This window comes from Dermacentor silvarum, chromosome 6 (assembly GCF_013339745.2).
Source record: "Dermacentor silvarum isolate Dsil-2018 chromosome 6, BIME_Dsil_1.4, whole genome shotgun sequence".
NCBI classification, from domain to species: Eukaryota; Metazoa; Arthropoda; class Arachnida; order Ixodida; family Ixodidae; genus Dermacentor; species Dermacentor silvarum.
In genome coordinates, this window is record NC_051159.1 from 153,910,407 (window position 1) to 153,932,114 (window position 21,708).

The 21,708-nt window shown below is 45.7% G+C and overlaps 1 protein-coding gene across 2 annotated transcripts in view; it reads right to left on the reverse strand.

The window, feature by feature from the left end:
• Nucleotides 1-21,339, reverse strand: part of LOC119456274 (protein TANC2-like) — a 271,072-nt gene extending 249,733 nt beyond the window's left edge. Inside the window, exon 1 of one of the 2 annotated variants that reach the window (XM_049669656.1) lies at nt 20,695-21,339. In XM_049669656.1, the coding sequence (XP_049525613.1) occupies nt 20,695-20,803 (109 nt within the window). In that variant the 5' untranslated portion in view covers nt 20,804-21,339. The remainder of the gene's footprint in view (nt 1-20,694) is intronic. The other variant, XM_049669659.1, reaches the window with a different exon arrangement.
• Between the last annotated feature and the right edge of the window lie 369 nt (nt 21,340-21,708).

Below are 21,708 nucleotides of genomic sequence, written 5' to 3' on the forward strand. Positions count from 1 at the left end.
GGTACCATGCATACCGGTCGTAGCACTGTTCAGTTCTCGACAGTAGATTGTTCAGGCTAGTGGCGTTGTCATTAAAACCAAATGGCAGACAGAGAAGGGTAGAACTAAACAAGTAGTCCCATCCAACTGCCTTCCGCAATCTTTGTGCATGCAGATGTCCCTCGCATCTGTTCTACCAGTCAAAAGCAACTTATTTATCTCGGGGGACAACAGTCCGTCCAGACGACTCCTCTTGAAGACAAACCATTGCAGAGAAGGTGGAAGCACAACATTCGTCCTGCAATACACTGGAGGACGATAAAAACGAAAAACAAAAAAGAGGCCACCCGTAGCCGTACACACGTCATTTTACGGTCTACCCACATGACTTCATCGACAGTGCAGCGTATAACGACAGCGACTCGCGGAACAGTCGTCACCCGCAGCACTGCAGGGAGGAACGAGATAGTCGAGGAAGGGGAAGCGACGGTTCACGGGACCATCAGGTCGCTGCCTCGCGGCAGCAGCAGCAGCAGCAGGAGAAGCGAAAGCGGCGGCAAACAGCAGCTGCCTTCTGCGCGCGTTCACTCACACCGGCGGTCGAGGCCCGGCGGGCACGGCGGCGTCGTACTCCCACGCACGGCGGCTCTTCGCCGAGGCCATCGGCACGCGCCGCCGGCTGCATCTCACCGGAGCAGGTTGTTGGAAGATCCGCCGCAACTCGCTCGCTTGGCTATAGGAGCACATGACGCGCACGCGGAGAGGAAGTACTTCGAATCTCACCCATACTTTCACTTGCTGAGACAAAGCTACCTATGCACCAAAGAAAGAGGGAGAGAAGTCATAAGGGAAAGGCAGGGACGTTAACCAGGCTGAGCCCGGTAGGCTACCCTGCACTGGGCTAAGAGATGAAGGGGATTGAAATAGGAGAAGGAAGAAATAATTTTGCACTTTGCAAGCAACACACACAATCAAGCGCACCAAAGTGCTTTGAAAAGTGAGGTGGCGAAGAGTTTGGGAATCATGCAGCGCGAAGACGGAATGCAGAAGAAAAAAAATTCACCGACGATTACGATGCTCCCTAACGCAAAATTTGAGCGCAGCTCTACACGTGTTTTCATTTCGCGATATACTGGCTGGCTCAGACAATGTCTCGTGCGGCACGTTGCAAACCGAGAGAACTGTGGCACGACTGCCTCACTAATCAGGAGATCGCAAGAGGCAGCGCGTGGATGATGCGTGGGTGCGAGTCACAGCAGCTGCCGCAGACAGACCTCCGCTCATGCAGTGCTTTGTTTCCATATATGGTATCGTTGGCGTCATCGGTGAACAGACAACGCGTGCTACTGTTGCTTCGTGCTTCCTGTTGTTTGTCAATGACACACATCGGGCACTACGGTTAGAAGCAAAAATTATTGGGAGCACTGAGGACGCATATTTCCGGACATGATCTAATCCTAATGCGCCAATTATTCTTCCAGACTGGAATAATTCTCTTTATAGATTCGGTTCTCTCCGAAACCGACACTGAAAACTTAGGTATCAGTTTAAATCCATCACTGCAGTCCTATGTGCTGACAGGAAGTAAAAACCAATGCACATATGCACGCACATATAATCTTGAAATTTTGAATAGTCACATTCATTCGAAGCTTGCTGCTAATGCGCACATCAAAAGTCAGTCGCGTCGACCAGACTAGCTCCTTATTGCGTATATGGACAGCTAAATTAAGACAACTTAATTTATCAAGACTACCTGAGCTCATTTCTAAAGGATTGCAAGAGGCCGACAGGACGTCTCGTAAACACAGCAAAAGGTGCAAGACAAACCTGTAAAAACCAACACTACTGCCAAAAAGGTTATTTTCACGACGGCGTGGTCAAAAGGCCGGGATTATCATCTGTAGGAATTACAGCGTCGCTCTAGCGGCTTCAAGGGTGATCCACGCTATTTTTCGTCGGTATTAGAAGAAGCTGAACGCGGTTCTTGTTAAGCTGAGTATACATAGACCTAACAGAATGCGCCTTTTCCGCAGACGTCCGTTCCTCGCGAGCGCTAAGCTTTTTAGATCCCTTCCGATGCCAGCAGAGCACGCAGACTTTCCTTAGCCACCGTAGTTTCGTGGTTGGTCCACGGTGGGGCTGAGTCGTTTTCAAATTCGAGGCGTGGCGCGCCCGTCCTTATCAGGTCGCCGCCACTAGAGGTCGCCCCCGGAGAAATGGCTGCTGGCCGCCTTTCGCTATACTCCAATTTCACTCTCACCGTCACAACGTTTGACCCTCGCGGACGACAAATGCTGCCGGCCAATCGGCGACTGTGCCAATCGGCGAGCGACATCTTCTATAGTCGCGGCAAAAGAACGCGAGCAAAACGAAGCTGCCGCCGCCGCCGTCTTTTGTATTTTTTTCCGCCGGTTGTAATCACTGCCGCATCGGCCGATGCGTGGGCTGTGGGCGGCCCCTCGCACTGGCGTGGCCAGGTCATTTTCGAGTTGGGAGCGCCGACCTCCGGCCTTCGCTCTATCTGACGACGACAAAAGGTCGTCCCCCTTCTTGTCTCTGAGAGATCGGTGCCGTGTTCGAACCGATTGCTGCCTACTTCCGTCGTCAACGTGTGCACCTTCTCACTGTTCACGTATGTTACGTATTTCAGGGACAGGTGATTCATTTTTTCTTTGTTTTTGTTCTTCCTTCTCTTATTTTTGTTATTGCTGAAAACAGACACACAGACCAGGCTCTGGCGCTCTTGTTTAGCTTTTTGTACAGCGCGCAGGCGAATTGTCTGAACACTTGCCTTTTATTCTATCTCTCTCTTGAGGGAAAACCTGGCTCATGCTTTCCCCTTTACCAAAGGAGAAACGTGTTTCATGCTGTGCTTAGTTATAAAGAATGCGTCTGCAGATATTGTGGACTTAGCTTGTCGGCGCGCGTATTCAATGTCGTTGAACAAGAAGTTTTCTCTAATAATCATATTATAATGGTGTTTATACTATACCCTGAACAAACATCAGGGAATTACCGTATATAGCTTTTTATTTGTGTTCGTAAACATAATTTGTAAACATCATTCGGCGTTCACAGCTGAGCTATCAGCGATATTTAGTGATTATGAGACAGAATCCGGGGACGTCATATGCCTTTATAACAACTCGCGCTCGAGTTTTGATGGCGGGATGTTCAAATATAACTGCAGCCGTCCTGCTATATACAGCTCATACATTAACCTACCTTAGTCAAGTTGACAAGCAGTTTATTCTAGCGTCTGCAGCCGCTATAGCATTCGCACGCCGCGGTTATAAATCTCGCCAGTAAATAAGCGGCCTCTAATGTACTGACGACGACGACGCGGCACTTTGGGCGGACGGCAGGTGCGTAGCTCCTGTGCGAAAACAAACTTATACACAAAAAAAAAACGCAAAAAAAAGAAAACTAAAGAAAAGCAAAATAAGGGAGGGCGAATGAAGAAGAAGAAACAATTTTCCGTTCTCGATTTCGCCGCAGAAAGCCACGGAGCTCACTTTGAGAAATAGCGGCCGCCGTTAGTCGCACTGCTTTTTTCGACAGTGCCTTGCGGACCGTTTTCAGAGAAAGCTTTCTCGGGTGGCCGTGCGGGGACCAGCCATCATCGCCCGCGACGCGCCACCGTTTTCTACGGTCCCAGCGGCCTAATACAAGAAAACCAACAGAGGCAAACAAACAAATAAACAAACAGCGAAGGTAGCCTGGTAAAAGCCAGGAAGGAATGGTGTACGTGGTGCTTGCGTGAAGTTTGTGCGTGCCTGGATGGGTGGCTGGCGCTTTAGAGAGTCGCTCCGGAACATCAGGGTAGTAGCCGAGCTCTCGCTTCCATAGAGAAGTGCGTTCCCGAGTAAGTAAGTACACCTCGTTCGGGAAAGGTGCGCCAAATTACAGAGGCTGCCATATCTTCTTTCTTTCTCTCTCACTCGAAGCGCCCATCATTAGCCCTCCGCAGCCGAGACACCCAAGACAACAAATTCCCGTCGGGGAGGGGAAACAAAAGTCGTCCGTCCCAAGCCACCAAAAACAGAGTAAGCCTACGTGGAAACAAAACCGAGCAGCGGTTGGGGCCACAGCACGGAGGTTGCAGAGAGGAATGGAAGTGGGATCAAAACTCGTTAGCCGCCGCGGAGAGCAATTTCGTCAGCGGCGCACGCGGCATGAAGCAATGCGCGGGCTATGTCTGGACTCTCCATGAGGCAGGCGGGGAAGAGCGCGCGCGCCGTCCGTTGTGGCTTTTTCCCCTCTCTCCTCTTCTCCCGCTCGTCGTTGTTCTAGCTGCTTCGTGTTGTTGGGACGACCGGGCGAAGAAACGGGAAAACGAGAGCACGACCAGCACCGGAGCAAGCCAAAAACAACGGCTTCTTCTTTTTTTTTTTGTGTGTGTGATGCGTTTCCCGTCCAGAGGCCAAGGTGCCGAGGCGTTGCCGTGTTTTCACGCCTACGGCGAGCGTCTATATAAGTCTGGTCGAGTCAGCAGATCGCCAAACTGAAACAACAACAACAACAACGACGACGATGACGATGACGACGACGACGACGCCATTGAGCCTCCTACTACAGGCACGACTCGTAGCCCTCGAGATGAAGGCTCCACTTGATACCCTAATGACGTTGTCTTTCGCGTTACACCGAAACAAGAAAATAACGAGTTGCAGACGATTTAGGAAAACGTAAAGAATAAATAAACTGCAATTTCGACGGCTTATTTGAGCTGATTCCGGCATTGGTCTCGATGACGTCAAATTTGACCAAGTTCAGGCACCGTTTCGACGTTTCCTCCACCGTGGCAAGCAGCAGTTTTGATAGGCTACAATTTTATTGTCATCTGCAAGAGGATTTTAACCTAACATAAAGACGGCGAATCTAACGCTAACTGTAATCTAATATAACAAATGAATGCGCAACAGTTCTTCGAAGGGAAAATGGCGTGAAACACTTGCGCTAACGGTGCGAGGTTTCTATTACTACTCGCATAACGCGAGAAGTACCGGTTATTAATAGCTGGTAGAAAACTAACCCAATCAGCACTGTAACTGAAACATACCTGCTAATACACACGTGACCATAGTTACAAATATCTACAAGCTATACGTAACGATTCCCAATATAAAGATGACCTTACGGACATTTCTGTACGCTGGTTATTGGGGTATAAAAATGAGGAGTCTCCTTAAAACCCAGTCTCTCTCTCTCTCACACACACACACACACACACACACACACACACACACACACACACACACACACACACACACACACACACACACACACACACACACACACACACACACACACACACACACACACACACACACACACACACACACACACACACACACGCACGCACGCACGCACGCACGCACGCACGCACGCACGCACCGCACGCACCGCACGCACGCACGCACGCACCGCACGCACGCACGCACGCACGCACGCACGCACGCACACACACACACACACACACACACACACACACACACACACACACACACACACACACACACACACACACACACACACACACACACACAACATGATTTGACAAATGTGCTTCTATTATAGTCAGCAAAGATTACTCCGCAGATTTTGTGAAGTAGATATTTCTGAATATTGCAGAATGACATATTACTCCGATCGAGTAACATTTCTGCACATTATTTTGCCTTCGCCGAAGCTTAAGTTGAACTCGTTTTTTGGGGTCGAAGCTGCCTCAAAAATGTTAGCAAATATATCACAGTTTCGCCATACGGGCGAAGCAATGAATGCGATAGCAACATGCATTAGAATATTACACGAAGTGTAAGACTCGTAACTGTAGTGGCAATATGAATTGAAGTAAACGTAGGCTGACATAAGTAAGAACGAGCTATATCGCGCTAGTGGTCTTTTGTTTTAATCCTGCCATCGGACAATTTCATTTATGTCCATTAAGTAAAGCCAACGTCTTTCTTATTGACTTCACCACCACTTTTCCGTATCGGGTATGCTTCAGAACTCTTTGCTGGGCCAATCCCGGAGGCAGTGCACAGCCGCAAAGTGCCTCGAGCGGCCTGCAAAGTGCGTTTATTTGCGGGCGTCTTTCACGCTCGGAAAAACACTTTTATGTAGCACGTATTGAGCAATAGAAAGCTATTTCGGGAGTTTTTCACGTTGCTCTCTAATTTTATCACTCACACTTTTCATCCAATTATAATACTTCAGAAGTTGATCAATTAATTCAGACTAATTATGTAATTAGGCGTAATGCAAAACACAATCTCAATATCTCCAAACGATGGCAAACAACATTACCTTGGTTCTGTCCAGCTACGTGGCATCTGCATATTTTTAAAAATCTTGGTGCGTGATAGTTGGGACACCCTGTATATGTCTTTCCGGCATTTTTTTTTTTTAAATTACATTCCAGAGAAGAAGTAAGCGTGCGCATTTCGAGGAGAACCGCATTTCGCCGGCCATACGTCGCGTTTCAGCAATGAAACCATCTTTTGCATTTCGTGTAGAAGGTGGCGTTTTTTATCGTGCGCACGTTACAAAGCGAGACGATGCGGTATGTGTTTTACTAAGGCCTCCCACTTCTTGAGTTTCGAGCGTCGGCCGCGGGTGCATTTTGCCGGGCGGCGCTCCCCCTGCCGCCGTGACCGCCTCCGAAGGAAAAGAATTCCGCCACGGTTTCACTCGAAAGTAAACTGCAGTCGGGGCAGAGTACCACAACACGTATATGACGGCGGGCGCAGGGCTTCCACTGTTCGGTGCCGGAACGCATTCCGCACCTGCTTCTTCTCACCTCCGCATCGTCAGTGCATATAGCCGCCGCGTCGCACTTTCACGACTGCTGCCAAAGCGCATCGCAGAAAGGAAAAGTCAAGCGCCGGACGGCATGGTCGTTGCTCGGGAAGCGAGCGGACCGTATGCACCGCACGGCTTCTCTATACGTGCTTTCTCTCCACGATTGCGTGCGGTTTACGCGAGCTTTGCTCAAGCCGCCTTACTTATTCATAGCGAAAGAGAGAGAGAGAGAAGACAAGAGAACAATGCTGTCGACTATGCGAGTGGGAATGTAACGACGTTGAATCCGGAGCGCACGTATATTGTTGGAACATGAGGAGCTTTAGCCTACTTTGTTTCTCTTACAAAATTGGGGATTAAACATTGTTCTTCTTCTTCTTCATCTTTTTTTTCTCTCTTTTTTTAAAGATTTCGAAATAGTTCTACATTTTGCCTTGCTTTACCTGTGCCTGTGGAAACAGTTTGTCGTGGTTTGCCGGCGTACGTTTTCTATCTATTTTGTTTCCATAAGCATCTGACTAACCACTGCGCGCCCATGTCACGTCACACTCTCTTCCTTGCTCCGACGCTCTTGCCCTTTCCCACGACTTTGAGCTGATACGCTACGACACTATTTTCTCTTACTCTGGGCAATCATCTCTGGTATGTATTTAATTTTATCTCTCTCTATTAAAGTGGTACAGAGGCGAGGGTTCACGCGCTGATGTGGTGCAGGCTTGTACTGTTGTAGTTTTGCAGAAGTACCACACTATACTGACGCAGGTACGCTTTTGCACAGTTACACATATATAGTTTTGGCGGGGAAACGACTATGTCATAACGAATGCACAGATGACGACAGTACAACGTAACAGTCAACGTCCCAGGCTTTAGCGATCAAACGGTAGTTCATGCTGTACTCTCGCTGCCATTTTCCAGGGTACGTAAGCTCTTCAAAACAATCCAAGATCACAGCAAGACCAACTTATGTGGCAATAACGTCAACCTGTCCTCGTTTTTAGATTCCTTTCTATGTGAACGTTCTAACCGAACAGTTGAAAAAAAAAAAAAAAAAAACTTGGTCCTGTTCTAAAACAAGGTTTTAGAATTAACACACACATGCATTCTGACTAGAAATGTTTATTCGAGCGAAATTTCCCGATGGTATAATAGGCATTTCAACCACCTTCCGAAGCACAAGAAAATACCTTTTCATGCTGCGCATATATGGGTCAGTTGCACTTTAAGTACAAAACTGCCAATGCTATTTGTCAAGCCGAATTAAAGCTAAGTTCAATTTTTTAACCGCAGGCTATCGGACATGCTCAAAGGTAACCCAAATCAGCTTTGAAACCCTATGCGAGACGAGAAACAAAGCGCTATCGCTTTTAATACCTCACAAAAATTTGATTATACCAAATTAAAAAAAAATGACCTGTGGCAGATAGCACAATTTTAACTCTAGATCTAAATTACTCTATGAGGCGCGGCCATTACTTCTATGAGAAATAAAAATGTTTAATTGAATAATCAACATAGTCACGTTAACCAATTCTCTAATTATTTACTTTACGGCACATATTTCAACCTAAGAATTGTAGCTAGTGAGTTTGAAAGGCACATCGACTTGAAACGAATTATAAGAATGGTTTCGAGATATGCGCCGTCAAACGTGCCGTAAAAATGCACTGTTGGTCTACTTACTTATTTAAGAAAACGCTGTTTTGTGCATTGAAGCACAAAAGTAAGTGGAACACCAATGCATTTCGTCGGACACTTGGAAAATTTATATCTCTAGCTTACTGCTAAAATAAGAAGTCTGTGAGAAATGGTTATACGAGTATTGATTAATGCGCATTTATTGCAAAGAAGGACAGAACAGCACTATTTTTCTGCAAAGCAGTTAGAAAGAAAACAAAAACAAAGCAAACAAACAACATACAAACAAACAAAGAAGAGAGATCTCCGACATCATAATGCATTTTTTCTTTTATCTTCGGCAACGCAGTTGAGTGTCTGCGAATAAACATTTTCTCATTTTCCTCGAATTCTACTCGCCATTTTTCCTTTACGGCAAAGTACAAAATCATTTGACGAAAACGCGCTCATTTATATTTAGCATCGCTTCCTGGCCATAATGAATTCTGTTCTTAAGCTAACATTGACTTTATTTTGAGACAAGTGTTTCAGCGATTGCGCATTATAAAATTGTGTTGCGTTTAACGGACGTTCGTGATGGTCCCGCGTCTCATAATTAAGTTTGTCACAATGCACAGAATGACTATATAATATGGTCATAGTGAATATTTGCGCATAATCATATGCTTCGTTCATTCCTATATAACCTGATAAAAGCAGGTTGATACGAGAAGAGGACGCAAAGTATGCTTTAACGTCATTTTGGTTATTAAAGAGAATTTAACATAGTGAGTAGTTAGAGAGTTACTTGATGTCCGCAGCGAATAACATTATTGAGATGGCTCAGCGCCTTAGCACACTTCAGCTGAAAGAAGAGACGTAGTGCATGCAAGCAAATGATCAAACCGAGAGAACACACTGAATTATTATTCTCTCGTATGCATGACGCTGAAATTATTTTTTATGGCTTGGTTACATTTTCAGCAATGAGCGTACCCTGCCAATTAAGGTATGAAATATGCGAGCCAAAAAGTAGTAATAATAAAGTAAGCAAAAAATAATAGCATAGCCACGCGCTCTCTGAAATTTGAATCTGTCAAACGTACGCTTTAGTGTTGATAATGTATACCTCAAGCAGTAACTGCATCGAAATAAGACGAAGACAAAATAGAATAACGCACATGAAATCCAGACGAATATGAAAGTGCAGTGAAGCTTCATCACTGATGAATTGAGTGCCGCGCGTGTGCGGATGAATTCGTGATGACATAGAAAGGGAACAATGATGCCCAAGAAATGTACGCTGAGAAAACATGCCAGCGGAGTCATTCTACTACTAAATAAAGGGAAAACAAAAACATATAAGAAAAAGAAAGAAGAATAAAGATAAGAGTTTTCATTACGCTGTTTTTTCCACTGTGTCAGAGCTTCCATTTCCGGCTCGTAACGGGTTGCGCAGAGTTGCAGGGCGCGTACGCGTCTGACATTTTGCGTGCCGAAGAACGCGAGAGAGTCGGGGGTGATACTGAGCAACACCAAGGATAGGGGAAACGCTCGCGCGCAGGTGGCTAATGGAACCCCCCCCCCCCCCCACCTCCCTACCTCGTTTTTTTTTTACCGTTTTTTTACTCCATTCTGTAGGCCTTTATTTCATATCCCTCGCTGTCCCGGAACGTGTTTCAACTCTGTCATAGGCTGGCTTGAACGACGTTCTCTCGAAACACGCGTAATGGCCTGTCATTCAAGCCGGAATTTTGGAATATCGAACGCCGCCTACACGCATCTCCCGAGAAACGGAAGCGTATTATCGCCAAGCAATGTAAAATAGGATATTTAAGCCTGGTGGCAGCTTATGGTGACGAAGAATGGGGGAAAGGGAAGCGAGTGATGAAGTCCACAGTGATACTCAGCCATCTTTTCGATCAGCGTAGATGTGCGAATCTAGTAATGAAAGAGATCATGAAGAGAAGAAGCTTTACACATTCGTGCTTCCTGCTTTTCGCGCAGTGCATCAAGAATCTCAACTGAGCCCGCCAGTATAGTAATCAATCAGTGCTGGATACGTTTGTCACTCGTCGCATGGCGATGTTTTCAATGGCTCGCGTAATCTAGCTGAATTATATGCTTCGATGATTCGGAACGAGCTAGTGGGGCAGCAGGTATTCTCGTCCACTTCGATTCGTCGTTGTGGATCCGCATTCGTCGTTGTGTAGTCGGAGGCCGTAATGGAGCTTAACTGCTTGTGGTGTACAACTTTATTAGCTGTACGTCTCGTCGCTGTCGTGGTTCCGTCTGGAAGACGCGGTGCCATAGTAGCTTGATGGTCTCATTCACTGCAATAATCATACCTCGCCTCTACCCCCCCCCCCCCCCCCCCCTAAAAAAAAAAAGATATATAGACCAAGAAGACCCATGTGGTTAATAAGGAACTGCTGTTTCATATATAGCTTACAAAGAGACTATTAATACAAATCGACTGCATACCTTAGCATGCACAGGGACTGAATACAGTACAGTACTATTCAAAACATCCTTTGGGTCACAGTTATATACAACGTGCCAAAACATCGTGAGATGACTGGTAACTCGAGTTTTACAATGGAAGAAATCTTGTTTTTCTCGCACAAGCCGCTGCTCTGTATAAACTGAAGGTGGATGATGACAACATCTTGTTGTCTCGTACAACATGTGAGACGGTCACTGCGATTTACTACGCGACGCCCTTCTCCGTCTCCACATGGCCCTCCGACCTTCGTTCGGTTTATGTACACGTATGTGGGACTCCAGAGTCAGCGCAGACATGACACGTTCACGCATGCGCACGTCTCGTGACCTATACACACCGCACGTGGCCGATGCGTCTTCTGTGAATGGCGTGCCACGACCGGCAGGCGAGATCTCAGACGCGCGGCTCTATTCCCGTCTCGCCGGTTGCGCAGTACGTACTACAGATGTGGCGCCGACGAATCGCGCTCACGTCAGACAGGGCGACTCCCAGAATGGAAGGACGGCGCTGGCTGCGCAGTGCTATAGCCGCGGCCAACGAACTCTTCTTTTCGCGCAGTGCTACCGGCGGTCGGGAGAGTTCGCACCTCGTGCCCCGATATATACGCAGCACTCGCCTGCGTTGCTTCTTGCATGTTTCGCCACAACGGTGCCCGATTCGCGTGGTTGGTTGATCGATGTTCCCGTTGCGAAGACTTTTTGAGTCTGCACGACGCTCTAACGGACGACCTTGCGAAACATGATTGATGAATGGTTTCGTATACCATAGGCCTACGGACGACATCGTCGTACGGAGAGCTCGGCAGCTGGTACGAATTAACTAGCCCTGCATCACCGCACGAAGCAGGGTGATCGCGTGGTCGACGTGCACATGTGTATAACTTCAGAACGCAGAGAACTTCGCGATAATAATAATAAAAACGAAATAAGAAGGTGAAAGGAGACGTTACCTTTGAAGACTGAGAGCTAAGCCTGCGAGGAAGGTAAGGAGGAAAGCAGGCGTAATAAACGAGTTTCGAAAATAGCAGCCGCCGTAAAACTTTGAGAGTGCACCTACATGTAAAGTACAGGGTAAGTGATCTCCGTGGAATCTCGGTTGCGCCGTGATGTAACGTGCCTCGTCTGTAAGCATTTTCGTAAGCCGAGCTGCTGTTGCGAAAGAATGGGCCTTATACCACATGGCTCCTTTCTTTTTCGGCAGCTTGAAGCAACCCAGACGTGAGTTAGAAAGTTAGCCGTGAGATGTTGCAAGAATGACCTTTGCCAGGGATGTAGGGAGTGCAGGAACATGAAGCGATCGCCGGAAGATGTCCAGATATCCATACATAATCGCACGATGAAGCAGGGCGCATTTTACAAAGCTTTGTGTCTGGGATTTTTGCCATTTGCCAGCCGCCCGCGCTGTAACCACCAGGATTGACTGGTGGTTCCCCTTGCAAACAATTATGGCGTAACAGCCTATTGTGAATTTGCTCCCAGACATCCCGGCAAGTGTGGGATCCGAACTGAACGTCCCCTGGCTGTAGAAGGCTCGCGTATACTTTGGTATGCGCATGTCAAGCGCGACAAAATGTCAAGTTCTTGTATTTAGACGGATACATGCCGGGAACAATCCTACTTCAGTCAAAGAAGCGTAATGATAGAAAAAAAAAAACCTGTAACTGAACGCAGTGCATTGACAACGTACGGCTGAAACGCAATAACGCAATAACGAAGATGCACAGCTGCGTGAAATCCGCCAAAAATAAAATAGGGAAGGCGAAAAGCAGCGCCGAACACCGACTTGCATGGGTTGCTGTTCTGCTGCGACGAATGCAGGTTCTAGCTACATAGGATTCAATGCAATACATTCTGCACTTATATTTTTTCCAAGATTTGCCATCACGTTTCTTGATAATGTGATCAAGGCGCATTGTTCCTGCACTAACATATAACTACCATGATCACCTTTGTAATAACAAAAAAGACGGCCAGATTCTTAGCCATCGATTCATTTGCCTAATTATGTGGTTTATTCGTGTTTAACGTCGAACGAACTGACGTTAAACACGCAGTTTTAATAATACCTCATGCGTTACGAACGCGTTCTCGAATGTCAACTTCAAGAGCGCACGGCAAAGTGCTCAGTCAACAGGGTCAACCCAACACATTTATTCAGATGTGACGCAGACAACATGGAGCCCCTGCTTACTTTTCTGCATTCATAAGTACGTCATAGGATGCAACGGCATCTTATTTTAACGTGTCAGCCAGCACATTAGGCCACGTTGCAGCATCAAAAATGCTATCTTATAGCGCACTGTATTTCGTTGTTGATGATGAAAATAGACAGCACGTATACTTGCAGCCACTTTCACAACGCCGGAAATTTGTTTCGCGATAGTGAAACCAGGCGCCAGACATTTCTGGCTGCAGCGTGCAGTTGTTTTTTCGTTATTACGTATGATTTGATTTTAAAAGCACACAGTCGTTTACTTCCGCAACCGTAGACGCACGAGTCCGACAAAGATGCTATCCTATTACATCTCGGAGCAACGAAAAAGAAGCAACCAGCGAGTTATTACAGTATCGGCAGGATAAGGCGTCCTCGTGCACGCTTCGATGTTCCTTATTTCCCGTGCACAGGCCCGCTTCCTATTTCTCCGATGTGTAATAGCTTCCTCTCTGTCGTTGATTGCAAAAAGCTAATTTATTCCTTTCAAGAACGGGCGAAAATGCCTCACAAAATTGACGGCCGCGCGTATGAACTGCGCTTTAAATGGTCGTCGCGCAAGAGAGCGGCCAAATTTAGAAGCTTCAGGCCGGATCGATATGGTCTTAAACATCTTCAGTGCAGAAATTGAATCAAAGTTCCGATGGATGAAGCAGGAACGCGTTCAACACGCCGCCTATGAAAAGAAAGAAATGACGAAAAAAAAAAAAAAAAAAGAAAGCGAATATAGCTGCTCGCCACAGGCTGCCCTACTTTTTTAACGTTCGACGGCAAGATAAGTGGCCGCAGTATATATGAGAATCAATTTTGTTGCCCTCCTCTTTCCGTAGAGATTACGGGACGAGTCGCAGGGCAACGCCCTCTCGTCATAAACCGACGCCCATTCAGGGTGAGGCATCGCCCGGAATTTTCATTCTTCATATTTCCCTTCCGGTCTAAAGCTTTGGGATTCGGCCAGTGGCGCCAAGTTTTGGGCAAGAGAGTGGACCAGAAAAAAAAAAAAAAGGAATGGCATACTCTTTCTGTCGCTCCCTTTTTCCCCGATACGGGAAGACATCCGCATTACCGCTTTATATAGGCCAGCTGTCCTTTTGAGTCTGTCACTATAGTAGACGTTATGCAATTTCTTACGTCTCTTCGTCATCTGGTAAATTTTAGACAATATCCCATTTGCTTAAGTGAACTCCACAAAACCCGACGTATCATTAGGGCTACGCTGAGTTTGATGCCTCAAATTTCTTCTCTAAGCGCAGGAAACATAACGAAAATCACACAGTATAGCTTTCTTGATCTTTCAGTGCGCACCCATTGGTCAGACATCTTATTGTTGTGTGTGTTTCATCAAGAAAAAGCTTTAAACATTGCACTTGTACACCTTTCAAAATACGTAGACGAGCCAGTTGCAGCTTTCAGTGCATAGTATTGTTTTTTTTATTTTAAAATCTCCAGTGCCTGTGTTTCCTGCAATACCCGCGCTATTGATTACCCATCTTCTTTTTAAATAAATTAAAAAAAAACAGCCGGTTGGAGAACATTGCGACTAACCATAACATGTCTCATAACTGCTGCAGATATCGCATTCTATATTACACGTCATAAGGATTTCTCACGAACTTGCTATATTGCGTGAGCACTGCACTAAGAATTGAAGTAAAGTGTGTAACCAACCTCTTTGGTGATACACCATAACATGCATCGCGTCAGGGGACGAACTACTGACAAGAGAGACGGACACAAGCTCTGTGTGTTCGTCTCTCCTTTTGTCAGTACTTCGTTTGCTGGTGCATTATTATTACTAAGACCCGAACTCGGGGCAGTCCCTTGCCAGTGAGCACGAGGTGCTACAGTAGCCAGGCGCGAGCAGACCGCGCAATAACTCTTCATAACACATGTGGTCCGAAACCGTTCATGACACCGCCGACGTCGCGATTCGTCTCCAGAGGCATCGTGCCAGCGTTTCGTGCCCACCGCTGGACCCGCAGCCTGGGACGACGACGGCCCCGTCAGGCGTCGCGTGCTCATCACCGCGTGGACACCGTGCACGCCCAGACACGTCGGCCAGCGGTGCAGTGCCCCGGCTCGGGGAGGACCGGCGGGTTTAAGCTCCGAGGGACGGGGTCTTCGACCCTGCAAAGCGAGTTCGCTCTCCGGGAATGCGCCGCCAGCACTTCGTCTTGCCGACTATATTGAGCACTGCTGGCAGGGGAGAGAAGTCCCGTGACGTCACCGCACGGGGCCGGCCACACACGCGAGAAGAAATGACTTGGCTCCGCGCGCGCGCGCCGTTCGCGAGCCAATCGGAACGAGACAAAAGAATTGGTGCCGCTTCAGCCGTTGAGCTCATTACTCCGAACATATACAAAGCATCAAAACAATGACGGTGCCTGCGCTGTTCCTGAAACAGCCTTACTTGCGCTCCTGCGAACTCCTTTTCTCAGTTGCCTACCTCATCCCTTCGCCCCCCCTCCCCCCGCCGCCCTGCTCAACCCGGGTTCGAGCGTTGTTTGAAAAGTGACAGAAAGTATATAGGTTCAGGGCGGAAGTGGGAAGCGGCGCCAGAGCGTAAGTGGCTCGGCGCCAAACGTTTCGAAGAATTCAAAGCATGCACGTGGTTTCGCTCGTTAAAGTGTTATACGTGTGTCCAGCTTCCATGGTGGTGGATGCAACGAAAAAAAAAATGTGCCTGAGGAAGCCGTCGCGGTACATCAACTTTTCCGGGTCACGTGTCAACGCGCTACATTTAGCGATGGGGCGAACGAAGGCCAGCTTAACAATGAGGTTAGTTCGACACACTGTTGCTGTCTGCTCTTTACTGAGCGTCCAGCGTTACCGTATATCTTGAAACGTTTGCGCCTGCGTTCAGTAAGAGGCTGTTATTCTTTTAGTGCCTGTTATTCAATACGTTCCTCTCTGTAGCTTTTCCGATCTTGCATCTCGACAACCACGTGTATCGTTCGTTATTTATTTATTTATTTATTTATTTATTTATTTATTTATTTATTTATTTATTTATTTATTTATTTATTTATTTATTTATTTATTTATTTATTTATTTATTTATTTATTTATTTATTTATTTATTTATTTATTTATTTATTTATTTATTTATTTATTTATTTATTTATTTATTTATTTATTTATTTATTTATAAGCCCTATTATAGCGCAAAGAAGGAGTGGGAACAGTAAATTACCATACAAGGCGCACACAAGCGAACAATCTGAAAGCAGTTAACATGGGCAAGTGAACACAATCAAAAATAAAAAAATAAAGATAAAATCATAATTACAGGCAAAAAATCTACATATTCGAGAAGTACTCCTCTCGCCTATAGCAAGTAACAAACAAACACTTATATTGGAACACTCGTGTTAATTTAACGCCATTCAAAGAATAGTCACGAACAAAGGAGTTACGTCGGTTAATGAAGGACATACCAACTGTTTTACTGCATTGAATATTCATTTGCCATATTTCACACATCGCGCGAAAGGACACAAGGAATTCAAGTAGCCAATAATGTTCAGCAATACAATTAATAATTTCATCAGCATAAAGTCGGATTTTAGATAAGGTGTTACATGACAGATCATTGATATATATTAAAAATAGTAAAGGACCTAACACAGGCCCTTGTGGGACGCCGGACGTAACCTTAACAGGGCATGCACCAACAGAATTAAAAAAAAGAAATAGTGAACGTCAACTAAGAAGACTGGCGATCCAAGAAACTATGGCATTTTTTATGACAAGTAACTCAAGATGAAGCACAGAGTCAGAACCTCTTGATCTTTTTTTCCCCCAACCATTTATTTAGCATTTTTAGGAAAGCTAGTCATACATCATCCATTCATTCCTAGAAAGCTTGCTTGCAACTAGACTACAAAAATTATGAGAGGCTGTTCGTGCAGTTCTTTTAATGGTAATTAGTGATCTTGTTTGTGAAACTGATCCCTTGTTCTTGATAGTTAGCTGTGCTTTTCGCTGGTCAGTACAGACATAATATTCCTGCTGTAAAAACATGCGTTTGCGTTTGACTGTTTGATGTCCGACTTGATTTTCTCTTTCTTTCTTTCTTTCTTTCTTTCTTTCTTTCTTTCTTTCTTTCTTTCTTTCTTTCTTTCTTTCTTTATTGATTGTCATTTACATACAATAAATGGAGGAGGTAGAGGAAAAAGCTCACTTACTATTCGTATTCGATTCGTACTCGAAAGAGTTGATATTCACCCAGCTCTAATTTCAATAATGTGCTGTAGTGGGGTCTCGCTATATATATATATATATATATATATATATATATATATATATATATATATATATATATATATATATATATATATATGCTTTTTACGTCGCTTTCATTAAACAGTTGTTAGTCTGCGCTTCATGAGTGTTGAGTGTCCTACCTCTTTACGTTCTCGTCCACAGTATAGCTTCGCAGCCCGGTGCTCCATCATGTCTAATTTCAAGGTTTCAGCTATTCCCCCGGCGAGGATGAGAACGGCGTGACAGGTTCACGTGACAAACAAATGTGACGAATGAAGCGCATGATTGCGTGCTTGATTACATCGTGTACACTCAATGTTCAAACAACCACTGTCATCGAGTATCAACTCAGAATATTTTTGACTGCAGTTAGTCACGCTGCAAACCATCTTGAAGGATTAGAGGTGGAAGGCTTATATTGCATTGCAGTGTAGCCTGGTTTCGCCTGGTTAGAAATAAGGCCCAGAATTAAGTAGGCCAGGCAAATTAAGCGCCTTACTGGGGCACACGTTCAGTCTTTCACCGCGTTCACCTGAGTAAGAACACTGAAATCACCGTTCCTAACTTATATAGAATGATCGAGACGCAAGGGCATGAAAGGGTGCCGTGAAGTGAACGGAACCACCACGAGTTCGCATCGCCATGAATGCACGAAAGAGGGTGGACAGATAGAATCCGTATACAATGGCATCTGGGAGTCTGTCAATACCTTTAGGGGACGCTCGACAATCTGCAAGCTGAAATAATTTTAAACAATGTGAGAACACTGCTTCAATAGATCCGTCAATATGACACTCGTGAATGACTTGTCAGAAGTAACTTGTTGATAACAATAAAGACTTTTGGAATACATATTTATTACTTCCGTGTACGCGGTATCAAAGAGGTGCCGGTTGTGGTGGTAGTGGTGCTGCAGCTGCTGAAGTGGGCGGCGTTAGTCTGGCGTGCTTGGCCGAGAGAGCAGTGTCTAGCATTTATTTGTGCTATCCCGAAAGCGACTTGCATTCTAACAGCTGTTACGCGCGCTACCTACCCGTACCTCGCAGTAACTTCGTGCTAACCTATAGTGTATACTAACGTTAGCCAAGCTGTTGAACAACAGCAAAAAAATATTAAAAAACAAGGCGGTGCAAACTACTACGTTAAGACCTACTGTGTTCGATCATCAGAGGTTGGACAACGGAACATCGTGTATCTTGAGATCGTATCTTGCACCGTATTTTTTTAGCCGTATCTTTTTAATCTTTTTTTTTCTTAGCTGAACAGCTTGAATAACGTTAGCTGGGACACCCTCTATACATGTATAGTCCCTGTTGTTTATTGTCGGCGACGTTATGGCGCGCTTGGCTATCTGAAGAGCCCGCTATCCCAAAATCGTGACTAAAAAAATACAACGCACCAAATGATACAACAATATAAATAGAAAAATATGAAAAGAAAACTTTTTTAGTTGCCAAATAATTATTTACACAACCGCTTCCCTTCACTTGGATAAAAAGTCAAAATATCAGTCTGCATCCACGCTTCCTGTCTTGCGATCTGCGCAGGCTACAACTGTATTTGATTAGAATAACGCAAGGAAGAAATCATTCAGAATTTTAATAGAAATATACAGCTGTCAGCTGAGGTATCAAGGCTCATTTCCAAGAGGCGCAATTTCAACGCCTCCCAGAATTACTCGGATGTCTGCGGCGTCCCTTAATTAGTGCAAGCAGTCGACGCAAATATGCATGCAATGTTGCCAATGGCAACACTAACTTATAAAACAAGTTGTGAAGAATGGCAAACAGAGCCATAAATTAAAAAAAGAAAAAGGTAAAAAGAAATAGTGACGCAATTTAGTTGCGCATGACAGTTTCGAAAACATACACAGTGGCGTCGCCAGCATTCCGAGTGACACGGCTCGGAAATGATAGCCGTCGCGTGGAAAAAATGAAAGCAGATAGCAACGCAGGCTGAGGCACCGGAGAATATAATTTGCATTTCATATGTGGTGGGACTTCATCTGCAGCGGTCGGAAACGCAGCGTTACTTGAGCATGCCACAGACCACAGTTTGACAAAGTATGTTTCCTTGATCGCCGTCGGCGACCGCCAAGAGCTCTTACCCACAGCAAGAGGGCTTTCTTTTCACAGACATTTTTTTTTCATTTAATTTCAAGGAGGCTTTCGAGAAAAGCATGTAGTATTGTAGCGACGAGAGAGTCAAGTGAGCTTTTGCGCATTACTGTATAAACATCTACGCATAGCATCCACGCCTATTCACTTACATTAGAAGGCCTAGAGATTTGACATTCTAAACACGGTTAACTTCTACGTCTGCAAATTTTCAGAATTAGGGTTAAAGGGTGCTCTTTTAGATTACACAGTCGTAAAAGCCGTGATGGCTTGGATATTTTGGTTATTTTTCGTTATTTCTGGAGTCAGCATCAGTGTTATTAAATTTTAAAGCGCACAGTGTACGTTTAACTTCCGTGCTATGAGTCACGCTTTAAATGATGTTGCATGATGCTTTGTGGCGCAATTACCAGTGGTTCTTTCCTGTAAAATAAACTCATATTGGTGTCAACTTGAGACCTGGAGAAAATAGTTGTTCAGCTGCAGAGCATCCAAACTCGGGCAGACATTGCCATCATATTAGTTGAAGAGCACAGGTTACCTCTGAAATGCAAAACTGTGCACCTTTATATGAAGTACCGTTTATTAGAATATACTATTCGCCACACTATTCTCTTTCATATTATCTCGTGCGGAATCAATGCTGGACTTCTCGGGGCAGTGGTGTAGCACATTTTACGGTGAGCGGAAACTTCCTTTTCACAAGCGGTGCTTACCCGTCGGCAGCCGATTGTTTGACGATACGGTGCGGTAAATCCGAAAAGCACACGTCTTATTCAATATCGATCTGTTTGCTATCGGTTGTATGACTATAACAGCTGGGCGTTATCTAAGGCTATTCTCGTTGTCGCCAGGTCGGTAAGCATGCCGTCCGGAGTGCGGACGGCGACTCAATCGCTACTAATGCATGTTGGCATCTATAGCAATCACAGTGAATGCAATTTCGTCGAGAGAAACAAGGTACGTGGCGTTCCTCCGTGTACGCCACAGCCTTTCAAAGAAGTTGCGCAGTAATTGCGTCTCCGAATGATTGGTTCTCCAATCGTGGCTACGGACGACGACCACGTTTGGACTGCTTAGGAACCGTTTCGTCACTTTAGTGATAAAAAGCAATCGGTGAAACAAATAGAAAAAAAACATCGAGAGAAAGAGAGGGCGGTGAAAAGTGAGACAAGGGCAGCGTTCACTTACTCTTCTTTCCTTTCCAAAGTCTCCGAAGAGGCTGCAGGATGTCGATTCCGTGGAAATTCCAAAGAACCGTGGAGGCGGCGAACAGCACGAGGCACTTCTGAGAAACCATCGTAGCGCTCGGGTCGTCAGTCCGGCTTGTTCCTCAGATCGTCTCCGTTGTCAAGCCCCCGCCACTACTTCGCCTTTCCAGTTCCGACGGGAGGGGAGCGACACATACGTACGAAAGGCTGTTACAGCTGCGTAGGGTCGTCGTTCTCTGCCTTCAAGAACAGGACGGTGTACGCAAAACACATCCACGTCGTTGTTCAAAGGTAGAAAGTTCCACGAGAGGAAAACAAACAACGCCTTCTTCAGTGAGGAAGGCAGTCGTCGTTATAGTCGTCGTTGTCTTCTTCGGTGTGCACAGTACAGTGTGCCGTGAGGTCGAGGCGGCGAAGAAAGGTTCGATGAGGGCGAAGTTCGATGATTCGTATGCGTGACTCGTATGCGTGACTCGTATGCGTGATAAAAAAGGAAACACGACTACTAAGGCTCGGGTTAGTTTCGTTATCGCTTGACGAAGTTATTCGGCTATAAAGAGCAATAAAAAAAAGATAACTGGATGAAAGAAAAAGTAAATCGCCTTGGCTCAAAGCACCGGTTTTCTCGAAGCGAGGAGAAAACGCGCGGCGCAGTTTGAGCCCGGTGCCGGCTCTCTGGGCGCGAGCCGCGGCCCGCCGCGTTCTTTTATACGGCGGTCTGTGGCCCTGCTAGGCTAAAAATGCCCTCCACTAGCGGGTCGTCGACGCCGCGGGCCGACAGTAGTCTAGGCACTTCCTGTTTCGGGGTTCCTTCGGCAACCCTTTCGCTCGCCGACATTTCTTTTTCTTTAACGTCTTCTTGTTTGCTTCTATTTTGCTCCCTGTCCTTCTGCGCATGTTGCAGCTTAAAAGTTTACTACCAATGCGTCTGTCAGTTTACTTTCAAGCAATTGTTGGCATTTCAAACTCCGTTCGAGTACTCGCTACTTGCGTC